Source organism: Amia ocellicauda, chromosome 6, assembly GCF_036373705.1.
Source record: "Amia ocellicauda isolate fAmiCal2 chromosome 6, fAmiCal2.hap1, whole genome shotgun sequence".
Taxonomy (NCBI): Eukaryota; Metazoa; Chordata; class Actinopteri; order Amiiformes; family Amiidae; genus Amia; species Amia ocellicauda.
The window spans coordinates 20765462-20782488 of record NC_089855.1 but is presented as its reverse complement, the minus strand read 5'-3'; the positions used below and the strand labels follow the sequence as shown (position 1 = coordinate 20782488).

General features: G+C 39.4%; 1 protein-coding gene across 2 annotated transcripts in view; it reads right to left on the bottom strand.

Moving 5' to 3' along the window:
* The window catches only part of dgkh (diacylglycerol kinase, eta), a 70116-nt gene that overhangs the window by 20153 nt on the left and 32936 nt on the right, over window positions 1-17027 (bottom strand). For both annotated transcript variants that reach the window (XM_066706630.1, XM_066706631.1), the window contains exons 5-14: window positions 15584-15688; window positions 14256-14388; window positions 11117-11223; window positions 10309-10434; window positions 9901-10003; window positions 3456-3618; window positions 3105-3213; window positions 1010-1149; window positions 467-551; window positions 75-166 (exon numbers count right to left, since the gene is read on the bottom strand). In XM_066706630.1, the coding sequence (XP_066562727.1) occupies window positions 75-166; window positions 467-551; window positions 1010-1149; window positions 3105-3213; window positions 3456-3618; window positions 9901-10003; window positions 10309-10434; window positions 11117-11223; window positions 14256-14388; window positions 15584-15688 (1163 nt within the window). The remainder of the gene's footprint in view (window positions 1-74; window positions 167-466; window positions 552-1009; window positions 1150-3104; window positions 3214-3455; window positions 3619-9900; window positions 10004-10308; window positions 10435-11116; window positions 11224-14255; window positions 14389-15583; window positions 15689-17027) is intronic.

Sequence of the window (17027 nt, the reverse complement as noted above, 5' to 3'; positions counted from 1 at the left end):
ATATAATACAATACTACATTTGCTGGTTTATTAGAAGGTACCAATAGTCAAAGCAGTGTTTTAAGAGCACTCACTTAGCAGATGATATGACGACAGAGTGTTGGTCAGAGTTGAGGATCTTTGTTAGGTGAGCAGCGACTGAATCCTCGTATGCTGATATCTGAAACTAGGGCAACAGCAGATAGAGATTGAAAGACCCGAAAGACCACAAACTCATGATCAGTTTTCAGAGGGGCTGTATATAGAGCTAGCAAGATTGTATACACAGTGAATAGAAAACTGGTGCAAACTGGGATGAGAAAGGAAGTTAAATCAGAAAAAGAAATGCTGTATTTTGTATTTATTGATTTTCTGGCTAAAAAGGACACATATAAAGCAAAAAAAAAAAAAAAACTGTATTGAGGTAAAAAATAAAATAAATAAATAAACATGGTACTGAAAACACTTGGGTGACCCCAGCTCTTACCGGGCACTCCTCAGACTCCTCCTCTGGGGTGGCAGGACAGCTATGCTTAGGAGGTATTTTAATTTCATATGTCATTATACTCCACCTGGAAACACAGGGAAACAGCTGTGAATTCCACTTTGTTACATTACACTGCATGCTGGGCATTATGATAGGCAATTTAAGCTAGCAATGTCAAGAGAGAGAAATTTCCCATTAAATTAAACACACAGCCCCTAGGGTTTGTATCTTTCCCCTTCCAAAGCAGACATGGAAATTGTTTTCACACACCAAGGAAAACAGGAACAAGTGAATTGAGTGATTTTGCAAACTAGTTCATCTATACATACTGACAAGGAGCTGGTATGAAATGCTCTATCCTCAAAGCCCAGAATTCCCCTGACTACAATAGGCAGTTGTGCAGTTGAAAGAACATGTTGATAGTCCAGGTACCACAGGGAACACACTGAAAGTGTTGATAGTCTGTTTCAATACAGATTTTATTTTGTGGAAGTTATATCACCCTCCCCCCTGCCACCGCCACTCAATTCCAGCTGAACATACCTGTCAAGCATTTTTGTGCTAGCTCTCTCTAACTTCTCCAGGATCTGAGGAAGCTGGGTGTCATCGTCACATGAGGCGCCCCACCCCAGGACACGCGCCAGGTCATTGCCAGTGCCCAGTGGCAGCACACCCAGCTGGCACTGAAACAAAGACAGTCACCCAATAAGCCTTGCACCTACCCACTACATACAACTCTGTCATGGGATCAATACTCCAGACTGTCCAATGACTTTAACATCTACAGTGAGGGAAAAAAGTATTTGATCCCCTGCTGATTCTGTACGTTTGCCCGCTGATAAAGAAATTATCAGTCTATAATTTTAATGGTAGGTGTATTTTAACAGTGAGAGACAGAATAACATCAAATAAATCCAGAAAAACGCATTTCAAAAAAGTTATTTCCCTCATTAACATGCAAATCAATTTATAAGTATTTGATCCCCTATCAATCAGCAAGATTTCTGGCTCCCAGGTGTCTTTTATACAGGTAACGAGCTGAGATTAGGAGCACTCTCTTAAAGGGACTCTCCTAATCTCAGCTCATTACCTGTATAAAAGACACCTGTCCACAGAAGCAATCAATCAATCAGATTCCAAACTCTCCACCATGGCCAAGATCAAAGAGCTGTCCAAGGATGTCAGGGACAAGATTGTAGACCTACACAAGGCTGGAATGGGCTACAAGACCATCGCCAAGCAGCTTGGTGAGAAGGTGACAACAGTTGGTGCGATTATTCGCAAATGGAAGAAACACAAAATAACTGTCAGTCTCCCTCGGTCTGGGGCTCCATGCAAGATCTCACCTCGTGGAGTTTCAATGATCATGAGAACGATGAGGAATCAGCCCAGAACTACACGGGAGGATCGTGTTAATGATCTCAGGGCAGCTGGGACCATAGTCACCAAGAAAACAATTGGTAACACACTACGCCATGAAGGACTGAAATCCTGCAGCGCCCGCAAGGTCCCCCTGCTCAAGAAAGCACATGTACAGGCCCGTCTGAAGTTTGCCAATGAACATCTGAATGATTCAGAGGAGAACTGGGTGAAAGTGTTGTGTTCAGATGAGACCAAAATCGAGCTCTTTGGCATCAACTCAACTCGCCGTCTTTGGAGGAGGAGGAATGACCCCAAGAACACCATCCCCACCGTCAAACATGGAGGTGGAAACATTATGCTTTGGGGGTGTTTTTCTGCTAAGGGGACAGGACAACTGCACCGCATCAAAGGGATGATGGACGGGGCCATGTACCGTCAAATCTTGGGTGAGAACCTCCTTCCCTCAGCCAGGGCATTGAAAATGGGTTGTGGATGGGTATTCCAGCATGACAATGACCCAAAACACACAGCCAAGGCAACAAAGGAGTGGCTCAAGAAGAAGCACATTAAGGTCCTGGAGTGGCCTAGCCAGTCTCCAGACCTTAATCCCATAGAAAATCTGTGGAGGGAGCTGAAGGTTCGAGTTGCCAAACGTCAGCCTCGAAACCTTAATGACTTGGAGAGGATCTGCAAAGAGGAGTGGGACAAAATCCCTCCTGAGATGTGTGCAAACCTGGTGGCCAACTACAAGAAACGTCTGACCTCTGTGATTGCCAACAAGGGTTTTGCCACCAAGTACTAAGTCGAAGGGGTCAAATACTTATTTCCCTCATTAACATGCAAATCAATTTATAACTTTTTTGAAATGCGTTTTTCTGGATTTTTTTGTTGTTCTTCTGTCTCTCACTGTTAAAATACACCTACCATTAAAATTATAGACTGATCATTTCTTTGTCAGTGGGCAAACGTACAAAATCAGCAGGGGATCAAATACCTTTTTCCCTCACTGTACAAGTAGCTACATTTAGACTGATTGATCCATGTAATTTAAGTTTTATATAATGATTTCAACAAAATTATAACACTGTAGGATATTGTGTTTTAACCAGGCCTTAAATACACTTGTTATCAAAGGGCAATGGTAATGTGATCTTCTAAAATACCTGTGGTTACAGAAATAAATGTATGACATTTATTTGTCCACATAGCCTATCATCTCTTACTTTAATTCATTTGCAATAACATAACTGAGAAACAATGGCTCTGTGTACCCTACCTGTTTGTGAAGGTTTAACTTGTCGATTTCAGACAAAACCCAACCCACACTCCCATCTCCTCCACATACTAGGATCCGGAAATTGTCAAACTTCTGAAACAAGCGTAAACTGCAAGACACAGACACAGAGTACAGGAACATCAGACATGAGCTGTTCTGTATCCTATAGATTCAACATCCACAAGTTGCCATGTCATTATTTTTCACAAACTGGACTTGTTAAAGAAAAAGATATATAAATCTCTCTAAAAACTTTACACAAAGTTCACAAAGCATTAAGCGACTGTTCAGGTTGCATATCCTTTTGTAATGAGAAGGGAATTCTTTCCACATTTTTCCAGGTACACTTACCCTAAATGAGGTCCTCCATTTACTAAATCAAACACCTGAGCAGGATTTAGTAGCTGTTTAAACCTGCGAAGAAACTTCACACCCTGATTATCCCCGCTCTTGGAGTTTACAAAGACAAGCAGAGGACTGGCACAAGATGGTGGACAGGTGGCTTTCCAGAAACCTGTAAAACAAATGAAAAAAACGTGCCTCGTGAGAGTGCCTGAGGAAATGTCAGTAACGGCTCCTGTCTGCAAGAAAGGGAATATTCAACAGCCCTTTACAAGGTCCAATTATGCCTAAACAGAAAGTTTTCCATGGCCTTTTTATTACAGACTTAATGTAATGATTCCGTGTGTCAAGATCTGATTGGTAAAACTAAAACGTTTCTTTCAATATGCATACATACATATTTACATATTAAAATGTCATCATTCCAACCCAGTTTTCTGAATAAATTCCATAATTATCATGCTCACGGAAAAGCCCTGAATGAGCAATTTTATTTGCGTCCCATGAATCATGCATAGTGCTGGTTATACTTTTTCTTTGTATTGCAAGTATTTGAGTGCACTCTAGAAACATCCCTGAAAGGTATACAATTGTCCTAGTTATTCTGAAGGATTATGAAATAAATAGTGAAGAATAGAGGAAGGATCATCGCCACTCTTCAGATCTTTCGTCCAATTCCACTTATTATCAGCACAATTACAGGATTCAATTCTCATCCAGATACCAAATAGAAACAGAACAACTGTAAAGAAAGCTAATTAAGAATAAAGTAATGGTAAGAATTACAATGTCGAGAATGTTATATTTGATGTGAAATTTGAAGTGACAGAATCGCTTGATGGGGTGCATCTTATGGACGACCTTTAGTCAGACTTGGCACATTTTGGATAAGGCCAAGGCAGACTGGGTTAATAATGAGATGTTATCATAATTAAACAGCTCTTTCAGCAAAAGCTATTATTAATGTGTTTTGGGAAGACATGATAATGAGACATTTATAAGCAGCAAAGCTGAATATATGAATTTTTCTTGAATGTTAAAGATGTCATTAACTAAGAGATCTATACAAAAGCCGGGTAATAGTGAGGAAAGAGGAGGACTGCTGTCATACATCCCTGTGCTGCAATGTACACCCATGTAAGGGACTGAATTAAAAACATCTCAGTCACTGTTGAATTGCAGGCCATGTCAGTTTTAAACCAAATACTTTGATGTGGTTGAAAAACACAAACTATACAAAACATAACACATTTATAGCAGAACTGATACATTCATCATCATTAAAAAACAAAACATCCAATGCAGCCTTGTCAAAGCAGACTGAACTGTCATTTTAGATGGTTTGATAGAACAATTATGATGCTATTGAAGGTCATCTACATTTAAAATTATGAAAATGTATAATCTCTAATACTCTCCCTTACGTTTTGATATTTGACCTTGTTATGTGAGAGCTATGATGACATTACAAGGAAATCAAGGGCATTTCCCTGAGTATAAAATCTCATTATTATATAATATCTCAAAAAATATTTTGTGTTACAGCAGGGATTTGGAGCAGCAAATATTTTGAACTGCTGTGCTCCAGCTCCACTCGGCTAGTTATTGGCCGCTCCAATTCCTTGCTCCGGCTCAAATCAAATATTTAACTGTATAATAATTATTTGAAAGAAAGCTATCACTGATTTGTGATATGAAAGTATGTATGCCCAAAAGAATGTTGTTAAACGGAGAGGATGAATACAGTTCTGTGAGGAGCCGCACTGTTGATGTGCCAGTGTCACGTCAGATGGGCGAAATTAAACACACGTCGTCCAGAAGGCGGCGAGTGCAATTGATTTAAAAAAAATACTGGGGGTTTGGTGAAAAGCGAACACGGTTAAGCAGTCACCTCTGCATCAAACATAAATCAAACGTTTTTGGTAAAAAGCAGGAGCAGAGGAGCAGGCCAAATTTTCCTTGCTCCAGCTCCGAGCAAAAACCTGCTGCTCCACTTTAATAAGTCAGCTTAATTGCGAAAACAAGTTTTAAACTGCTTATAAATCTGTGCCATCTCACAGAACTGGCAGCCATAAAATAATCTGATGCCACAACATTACAGTGTGATCTAATAAAAGACTGGCATGTGATATGTCCATAACAACAGCAACAGTGAGCGCTTCTGATGGCACTTTCTGAACGCCAAGGGAGAGGAAGTGACGTGGGGGGATTTGTCAACACATCAATATGTGTTGTAGTTTGTGTAATGTACCCTTACATGTTAAGAAGGAGTTTTGTAATGGGGTGGGGGGTTAAAACTATACAGCAGTCTTAGTGCTATTGCATTATTAAAAAGACATTTTAAAAGAGAAATCAATATTTTAATTGAATACGATTTTAATAAATATTTGGTCACAGTAGCGATGCTGAAGCCAAGGGTCACTCTTGCGCTTGGCTTTCTTATACACTGGCACCAGACTGACATCCACCTCCGCCTGGGAAGCAGATCTCTTGCACCCCCCAGTGGAGAAGCTGTCCTCCCTTGTGCTGGGGGGGTGGCCCTGGCCAGGCTGCAGGGTCTCCGTTTGGGGCTTCAGGTCGGGAATGAGGACAGCGTTCTGTGTCCAGCCCTCCTCCAGCCATCTCTCCTCCACCTGGGACGACACACAGCGCTGATGGTCTCCGACAGATCGGTGCAGTTCAAGAACAGTTTCTCCACCGGGGGATGTCTGTGAGCAGCTCCACGTGCCCACCAGAGCAGAAGAAAGCCAAGTCCTGAGTGTCCCCTGAATTCAGCAGGATTACTGGGACCAATTATATTAATATTATTATTACAGGTCTGAGGTACAAACAATCTATCTTGTTTCGCTCTTAAAGATAAAGTATTAATTGAATCTCTCAAGTAAAGTGTGGTTTTCACAAAGAAGATATTCACAATGTCTTCCACTAAAAAAAAACAGGCAAAAGTACCAAAAAACCTACTGAGAAGCATCTCTGAAAACACAAAACTACAAATAGTGTTTGGGCTTTAAACATATCATGCATGACTAACAAACATTTGAAGGGCAGTCGCTGAGTCTCTAGGTCGGGACTGAGGCAGAATTTACTCTCACCCCGGGAAAGGAGCTGCCTTTAAGGGAGTCACACACAGCCTGCATGTGCTATAAACGCCTGGAGAACAGAGACCACACTGTGTTTCCAGTCCTGCGAGACCAGATCATAAATACTCAAATTAATACATTCCTTTAAAGCAGCGTTCGGCATTGCATGGCTCCCCGTTCCTTTCTACCACAGAACAGCGGCCAAGGATGAGTGTCAGCTGTCAGGCCCACTGCCGTCAGGAGGTGTTGCTGCGACAGCCCTGCTCTGGGCGCGGGGGCGGGCGGGAGATCTCCCTGCAGCTGTGGCAGCGCGGGGAGCTCCGGGGGGCCGCGAGGCTGGGTCTCCGGCAGCAGATGTCTGCTGCAGGGAGGGAGTCACGGAGCTCGCGCACGTGAGGCACGCCGCACACAGCCAATTAAGATGCAAAGTTCTTCAGCTGCTTCCACTGGTACGGGGGGGAACTCTTGACACGTGCAGCAGCCAGGAGGTGATATACAGCACTGCTTTCTTCTTGTGCTGCTATTACTGTCAAAGCTATTATTATCATTATTATTATTATTATTATTATTATTAGTTATTTGTATGCTGTTTTTAATTTAGGATTTCAATGCATTTATTTTAAAAATACTTTTATCCCTTCTGCTATTTTGCATCAAACTGTAATAGTCTATTAATAGCTCTACAAATGCAGGCATTGATTACCATCCCTGTGAGTCATCTAATTTATGTATAGTTCATTATTTACCACCTATTCACATGGAGGTCTTAGGCACAAGCATTCATGTTTAAATATGATCACTAATGTATCAGGAGATGTAAGATCCTGAGGCTCCGCTGTTGAAGGTGTGTAGCAGGTGACTGACTTTTTTTTTTTTTAACTCAATGCCCTCTCTCTGCTCCCCTTCCTCCAGAACCGCTCCTTTTCAACCCTGGCACCTAAGTGGTGGAAAAACCTTCCCATTTAGGTCAAGACTCTTGCTATTTTGCACTTTATAAAACTTTGCTTCCTTCTTCTCCTGTGTACTTCTGTATTGTAAGCACTTGTATTGTGTTACTGCAACTTCTGCGATGCCTTCCCCTCCCTTTCGGACATACATATGACTTAATTGTATTATGTCTGCACCTGCAAACTCTTTGTACTAGGCTGTATCTTGTTGTATCTTATTGTATTTTGTACTGATTGCATTACTGCACATTTTTTATGCTTTACTTTTTTGTTATAAACTCTAAGTGGCCCTGGATAAGGGTGTCTGATGAAATAAATAAGAATAAGAATAATAAGAATAATGTACAGGATGATACTAGCTGTTTTTTAGCTAGTATACATTCTAGATTATACTGAAACCCTTCCTTTCTATGTCATGAATACAACAGACACAGTGTTTTACTATTATTGTTACTGATATTATGATGAGGATGAATGTTATTATAGTTATTATATTCAGTATATTAAGGAGGAGGGGGCTTTGTATCAGAAATGCCAATTGCCAGCTGGTGTAGGAGAGGTTGATAACATAAGGCTCATGCTGCCAGGCAGTTTGAAGCGCTGTGCTTTAGACACGCACATTAAAAAATCAATCACCACTGGGCTCCACAATGTGAAAAATCTCCCTCAACAGCCATTACCTTTGTGGAAATATAAAAATATATATATTTTATATCCTTCATGCAGTAGCTTCTTTACATGAGAACTTGCCTTGCTGTTCAATCTGCATTATCCCTACAAACACGCAAAACACCAGAGTAGTTCCCTCTCCAGGTTATTTATAACAATCAATACTTTAATCGCTGTGTTTTCCTTAGAGTTCAATTACATGACTGATTATGTAGCAAAACCTGTGGGGCTGATACCCCTCTGTTACCTATTATCAGAAGCCCTTCAAAGAGGAGGTACAAGGTCTAACTCTAAGCCAAAAAATGTCACATCAGTTTGGCAGTCAATAGACCCTAATACAATTGTCCAGATGCAAACAAGCAGCTGTACACACACACACACACACACACACACACACACACACACTCAGATACACAGTTCAATCACTCAAACAAATGCATGTTTTCATTGGAATAAAATAATTTTCAAATGTATTTAAATTTTATTTTTGAAAAGATTATCTTTGAAATAAATCAGTATATCTGTAAAAAACAACAATACACTTGTTGTACAATACACTTGTAATTAGATTTAGCGATTCTGTGCTTTAAAATGAATTGATCTGATTTTCTTCAGCTTACTCATGAATGTTACTGCAATACAACTACAACCAAGCCTGGAGGGTTAACTGATGAAATCTAAAGGAACATTGTCAACATCCATTTATTTAAGAATCCGCTGTAAACCCACAGCTCTTTTGCCCTCTAATTAAATCTGAAAAGGGTAAAGGTCTTAGGAATATGATGAATGCAAATAAGCCCACTGTTTATCTTCTTGAAAATTTTTTAGGTAGTTAGTTTTTCCCCCTGCTACAAAAATAAACAGCACCAGTAATTGCTAATTTGTACGATGAGATTCATTTGAAAACCAAATGAGATGAATTTGTCTCCTAAATTCCTCCCTGCTCAATGCACTGCTTTAAAGATCCCTCTTCACTGAGCAAACAGCCTCAGTTAAGTAGGGTAAACATCACCTTTTTGTTAAATTGAATGAAATTTTTCTATGCCGCTCTGACAGCTACCCTTGCCTTATGCTAATTTGATGAAAATATAATTTAGGGATTTAAATAGCCTTTTGAAATACCAGTTGAGATGTTTAAAACTGAAATACACAATTCAATGTCTGTATTACATCCATAGATGAAGGCCCAGCAGAACTGATATATCTGAGCTGTGTTCTTTTTAATATTCAGCATGTACTACAATTCACACAGGACTAATTTAAGCACATCTGACTCTAAAAGAAAATGCACCAGCTAAAAAATCATTCTTTACATCAAACTAGCCTTCCTTTCCACTGAAACCTGCAGTGCTCTGGTCACCAGTGAAATAAACCGGAATAAAGAGGCTCTGATTAGCTTACATAAATAGGAAAGAATCCCCTATCATTAAACCTTTTCCACAGAAAATTTCTTGTTTGATACCAGAATGTAAGCTTCAATTGAACATAAACCTTAAAATCTAACTTCCTACTAATTGCAATGTCTTTATCTTTGAATAATCCTAACTAACCCATACATTTCTTCATCCGTTCTGATTAAATATAAAAAACCAGTTTTTTTTTCTTTTAACAAATAGCAGATCAATTTTGACATCTTTATGCACTAAGCGTGACAATAAATTGTGCACATTGTAAATACGTCTACAACAGCCTCTGTGCCACACACTGAAACGTAGCATGGAGGAAGACAGCAGTATAACAGTGACATAAATGACCTACCATCGGAGTCTATGCTGTTGAGTGCAGTGGGAGGAATGATGGACACTTTGCACTGACCCAGGGGGCACTTCCGGGGATACAGATCCTTGCAGGCAGTGTGCACCTACCAGAACAGAGACACAGCTAAGAACCAGGCAACAACAGAGACTATAGAGAAAACAAGGGTGAGGAAACCTAGGCCAGATCTTGGCATTGAAAAGAGAAATGTAAAAATTACAAGCTCGTAAATGTCTTAAGAGCGTGTTCAGTCAGTGTTTTGTGGGTAAACAAATTCAAATTCTATCAACATTACTGTAATATTTAATTGATAGGTGTACACCATACTGAACTGTGCAACCACTAAGACATATACAGTAACAAGTGAAGGCATATGTGCAGAGTGGGAGGTGCCAATTCTGGGGTCCTCACCATAGCTTTGCACCAAAGGCAACGCCAGTCCTGCAGCCTGAGAACACTGCCACATGTCTTGTCACATACGGCACATTTGGCACTAACTGGCAGGTTACCTTCAAGCCATTGGTGTGGCATTGCAATCTGAAAGACAAACAATGGACATAAGCAAAGCCTGACCTTCAGATGCGCATTAATGCTGGTTATCAGCTGTTGTGTTTTCATTGTATCGTCCAAAATGCCTACATAACACATTGTGCACAATCCAAAAAAGGCTCCATCTATGTTTGAAAGCAGAATGAAGTGAACTGATGTCATGTGATTTCACTGAACTGATGTTAATATCAAATCTGGGGCATAGTCACCAATAAGACTGAAAAAAGTATCCTCACGTTCAAATAATGAGATCAATTCAGCAGAATGACTATGCATTGGTAGAATCTGTAGAATACCAGCAATTGCATGTGAAAGTGCTGAAAGTTACTCATAATTGGGAGAATGCCAGTCCCCATTTTACCCACCAAGTTCTTACTGAGTTATATCTGTCTGCACTGACTCATACCCCAATAAGGTAATGTCCAAGGTATTGAGTGAGTCCAAACTAGGAAACAGCAGCAATACTATTCTCAACTACCATCAGTCATTTTTCCACATCATTAGCAATCCCATACCTGTGACTTGGCAGGGTATTTGTGAGAAACAAAAGTTGAATTCCCCTTCAGTAAAGTATATCTCAGTATGCAGGCATAAGAATGAAAGCAGACAGGTCATGCATCAGATAATCCACCCACCCATCCCTACAGCTTAAAGGCTTAAAAGTATTTACCCCATCCTCATCCTCTATGATATCTTTCCCAATAGAGGCCAGTGTTGTCCACTTGCAGTTGTTGGTGGCTCTGACCGCACATCTCTTGTGTGCTTTAAATTTGCAAACTGCAAAACAGAATTGGATAGAAGGATGTCATTAATACCATATACAACTCACAAGGGAACCACTGGTATGGAACAGGCAAAGTGTATACAGACATGGGGGCACTAAGATTGGGTTAAATACACACATGAGGTAGTAATGATGGGGCTATTGCCTTTGTAAAAAAAATCGAGAACAATGCTCTTTATGGTTGACAAAAAAACAGCAGTCACATTTAGCAGTGATATGTTTTGGCTGAAAGAGAAACTGTGAAAACTGCATTTTAAAGATCATGTGGAAAACTGATCTGGGGGAAACAAAGGCTGGCATGTGTTTTTATTATAAGCAAACATAAATACTTCTAATGGTCTGAATCAAGAGTTTAATTTCTGGGTAAATAGTAATGATGCTGATAAGAGATGCAAAGCAAAAAAACAAGAAAGTGAAGGAAACAAAATCAATATTAACAGGTGGCAATGCTGTACTTATTTGAAATCATGGAAAGAGAACCGAATGTACAAACAATCAGGAGCTTCACTGTCTGGTCAGAGTTCCACATCCCTTTCCCATTTACAGCAGAGTAATCACTTATTTATATATGAAAAGTACACGGATCATATCAGTGAATTGCACGAGGCCTGTTAATACAGCCATGTTTGCAGTCATGTTATGGTTATTCCACCAGCAACCGCCATCGATTTGTTCCTGTTACAAAGTGACTTGATGGGAGGGTAGATTCCCATTCAGTTGTTATGAATAATATTTATTTGTCCATCTGTTTAAGAGAAGAGAAATCAAAAGGGAAATTGTCTGACGATGGGAAAAAACAACTCTGTCAACTCCCCGTGACAAACAGAGACGGCACCTGGTTGTGTAGCAAGATGACCCTTCATCTTTGTGAGTCTATGGCACACCAAGACTGCTGCAGCGGTGAACATGAGAAGTGATACAATGTAAGAAGCACAGTCATGCTGTGTTTAAAACAGAGGCAGTTAAGTATTAAGGACCGCCAAGATATTAAAAACGACCAGTTAAAATATCCTTTAAACATCACTTATTTCTTCCCCTGTACAGTAAATTAAGAAACAAAAGTCAATAGTCCTATAAGATAGTTGAAGCCTTTTGGTTCCTGGAAGTTTGCCCAGAACTTGAGGTTTTTCATCTAATATATGTATGTGTATGTGTGTGTGCCTGTATGGTGTGCAACATTACAATCATACATTAAACTATCTTTGGCCCCAAACATAACCGCTTTATATGACCTCTGGCTTCATATATAATAACACTTCCGACTGACTATAACCACAATATTATATGTATTGAAATGTATTTGTAACTGTTTAACCATAGTGCAATGCGAAATGGCATTCTAATACTGCACTTAGTTTGTATTAACCATCTCTACATTATGAAAACTATTTGTGTTTGTGGATTAATGTTGTTTTGGCATTTCGAAGCAAGGTGCTGCAATTCCCAACACCACCCACGCTATTGGCCTGTTTTGTGATTTTAATAAATTAAGCACTGCCAGTTAGTCTGTTAATTTCCTTGGGTAAATTGAATTGCTGATTTAATCAGATTAAGAATGTTCCTCTGGCTTGTGCTAGAAAAAGAATTAAGTGCTTGATTGATCTCATGCCCATCTCTACAACAATAACCCATTCACTTCATTCAAACCTCAGCCATTGTCTCTATCTGCCGCACAGCGAAGTCAACAAAGTGTTAATCTGATATGTCTGAGTAGAAGCAAATTATGTCAAGGCAGCACACACACACAAAAAAGTCAACTCTGATACCTTCACTTATTTAATTCATAAAGCATTCTCTGTTAAGAGGAACAATAAACCAGAAAAAAGCAACTCATAAAATCTCAAAGATTCATATTAATATTAATATTTGAATAAAGATTGCTACAAGAGAGTTTTTTGATAAAATAGGGAGTCAGAAATAAATGCTGGACCGATGTCCATTTCATCCTAATTCACCACTAAGTAAACTCATTACACTTTCTCCATATGGTTTAAGACTCTAATCCCTGAACAGATTAACAGTACTTAACATCTCTCACAGGACCAGTGCCAATTTCTCACTGGGTCACCAGCTCCATCCTTTCAGACCAACACACCACCAACTAAATATCTATCCCTGTCTTCCCCTTCATATACACACACACATACACACATATGCATATTATATAAGTATGTGCATTCGTATAGCTGCACCACATTTAATTGTTTCTGAAAAATAAAACCATTAAAAACTAACAAAACAAGTTCTCTATAGCCAAACCAAACTTTGATGTCATGTTGCATTAATTAGCCAGTGACTAGCCCTAAGGCCTACATCTCCCCTGGTTTCTGCAGCATCACTAATCACTAAGACATCCTAGTTTTTTGTTTTTATTCTGGTTTCTTAGGAAACTGCAACATGCACTCACATGTTTAGAGTTTAGTACAGATTACATTTCTACCACTTAAGAGAGGTACATACAGAGTAGAGGATTTCATGCTAAATGTTGCTCTATAATAGTTTTGTCCGTATTATGTAGTCAATGTGTAATATCAATCATATACATCTACTCCAAAGTCCATACTAAATGGACTGACCAACTGGACTTGTTGTCAGAAACAATACATAATCAATCATTTTGAGAAATATGTCATCAAACCGAATACTGTCAAATCTTCAGAAACTTCTAGATTCCAGCCAGGCAACAGTCCAATAATTCTGTACATCATGTGAAAAAATCTATTCAGCGCCAATATGATTACAAAACTACAAAATCTGCTATATTGTAGATTTGTACAATACTGCTGAGGTGGCATGGTGTATGTCTTGAAAGCTACACAATCTAATGTGCTGTTCCCAAACTCACAGACACTGGATTTCACATTTCAGTTCAGCAAATCGCTCATGAAAATATTAATTCTGCAGTATGTCACCTGATACAAATGTACCGGTTGCAAGGACAGAGCAACCTTCTAATTTGACTAGTTCTTGATTATTAAATATCAGGAAACATTCCCTAATGACGCCGGGGGATGGGGTCGCTTACCTTCACAGGAGAGGCCATGAGAGGTGACTCCAGAAAGGCTGTCCCGGCACACGTTGCAGAAGGTGGGGCGGGCATGGGAGCAGGCATACCAGTTGTGCATCCCTGAGAAATGTTCCACATTAAACTGTGCCGTCTAGCAAAGGAGAAGTTAGACAAATTGGCAGCACCGGGATAAGACTCGGCCTAAGAGCACTTACAGCTAATGGTTTTCATAATGCATCACACTCTCACCCACATGCAGCTTGACCACAATTTTTTTTTAAAAAGAAGCAACCGTCAGGATATTGCATACACAGCGCAGCGAGATCTCCAGAGGACGGCTCAGCCCCATTACCTTGGTCTAAAGACAACTGCAGGCGCCCACCAGACCAATATCAGCTGTTGATCATGTCGCCCTGTGGCACTTGTAGCAGCCCCGAAATAATATATCCGGAGATGGGATGAGGTAGGCTTCCTACTTGAAATTTTTATTTCTGCTGTCAATACCTTATGATGAATCACACACTTATTAATAACCGTGTTGCATCAAAATGACACTCTTTAATGTGCAATCAGGCGATGCAGTGTGATGCATGTGTTGGAGTAATTAAATAGACAGTGTGGCGTCACGTAATGAGCATGTGAGCAAATTTTTCAAACTTCAAAAATAACTCAGCTGATCAGATTTGCTCTCATGTCTTCCTTCTCACCCAAAGAATTACACTGACCGAGTGGTTAATTAATGTATTAGTGGCTTGCAGTTTAAAGAGAGTTTATTTAATTGAATGCATTTATTTTTAAAAATCAATAGTTTGTTATCAGATTTGGGGTTTTTACAACAGAAATGGACATGGATTAACAACACTAATTACAGCTTTAAAGGGTAGGGACTGCAGAAATAAATGTTGAAAGTTGGCAGCTCTATGTATGAGTGACTTAACATTTACTCTATGGCTTTCCTCAGTTTTACATGGTTTGCTTTGACTGGAGCATACCAAAGGGATCTCTAACCATCGCTGTACATGCTAAGCTGAAGTTGTGCTATTTGGAGTGTATGTTGAACAGATTGCAAATAAAATAAATATTTATGTATGTATTTTGAGTAACCAATTCAAATGCATTGCCTGCATTGTAAATAGTTTGATGACTTTAACTATCTGTTAAATTATCTGTCAATCTTCAACATGCTCCTTAAAAATAGCAAACATCAACCACAAAATGTGTATCCATGCACTCAATGCTCAATGACAGTGTTCATTAACATGGTAAAGTCAGGCACAGTAAAATATAATTCCTGGGAACTTGCAGCTTCCTGCAGACTAAGGTAGTCTAAAAAATGAATAGCTTACCTCGTAATGCTCTCTGGACTGAACAGATTTTAATGAGGTGATCCAGTCCTCCATTTCTTTTCTGTTTTCTGCACAAAGAATGAGCCTCCTGAATGGTGTAATCACCTATGAAGAGACCAGGAAGGTGAGTGTTTCCAAATCGTCAAGGACTGCACAACTAAGCCGAGGTGTGGCTTCTCTTTGAGACCGAGCCAGATCTGCACGCACCCACAGAGCTCCAGCTCGAGAGATATACGCTCTGACATGTAGGATGCCTTGGAAAATGCTAAAAGCCAGTTTCATAACAAAGGCTGCCTCCATCGAACCTCGCAGTAGATAATGGTGTGCTTTTAATACACTCATTACTTATTGATTATACTGTCTTCAGCATTTTTCTCTGTTTTGTACAGTAAGAGGCTGTCTGGCTCTGGAATCTCTACATGGTGTATTCTGCAAAGCAAATTCAGAGCATACAGTAAAAAAAACTAAGAAGAAAAAAAGTTCACCACCCCCACACTGGCTGAGATTCATAAAATAGAAACAGCGAAAATGTAAAAAATAAAAAATAAAAAACAAATACATAAATACAGCAATATTAACCTTGTTTTATGTTTTTGTTTTTTAAACAATCTTTTATGCTCATTTCTAGAACGATACGTTTTGTGTCATTCCTTGCATTACTGAAATCAGTAGTGCCTTTTGGCTTTCACAAGAAGAATTATAATAATTAATAAATCAAAATGATGTACACTAATTTATTTAATTTTTTCATGGCAATGTAAAGACATAGCTCTGAAATTTGGTGTTATAAATAGATTTTAGTGGTGGCTGGTGTGAAGATTGCTACTTGAAGAAGATCCACTCTGATTTAGCCTAATTATGCTCAGACTAATTGTTCATCAAATGAAACCCTTAAATAGCCACACAAAACATGCAACAGAGCATACTTACTGCAGTTCAGTCGCAAAACGTTTACATCCGACTGCTAATGATTTGCTGATCTGTATTTCTTCTGTCTTTGTTTTAAAAAGCTATTTGCATATTAAAAAGGAAATGTCAGCTAAGAAAGTGAAAGACCGGGAGAGTAAATGCCATATTAGCAGCTGCAAAATGCACTGGAATTAAAGCAGGGATTACAGAGCTCCGAAGAATGGCTCAGGCTAGTGCACGTGTGATTGCGGCTGTGGGGGTGTGAAAATGAACCACATTTTGTCAGAATCCAGGCACATCATTCCTGGTAGAGGGTGTTTCTGCTCCACATTTTTCTCAAACACTTTTCTCCATTACCACCGTTAAGAGTTAAGATGTTTATTGTCAAATGCCAGGTTTATATATACTTGCTCATATACTTGCTTTTCTGATTTCTAAATGTACGCTTTCACTCTCCCAATCTTGTTATCTTGGCTATTATGCCAAGTTCCACAATGTAATTTGTCAATTTAAGGAATTAAAAAACTGCGAGTAA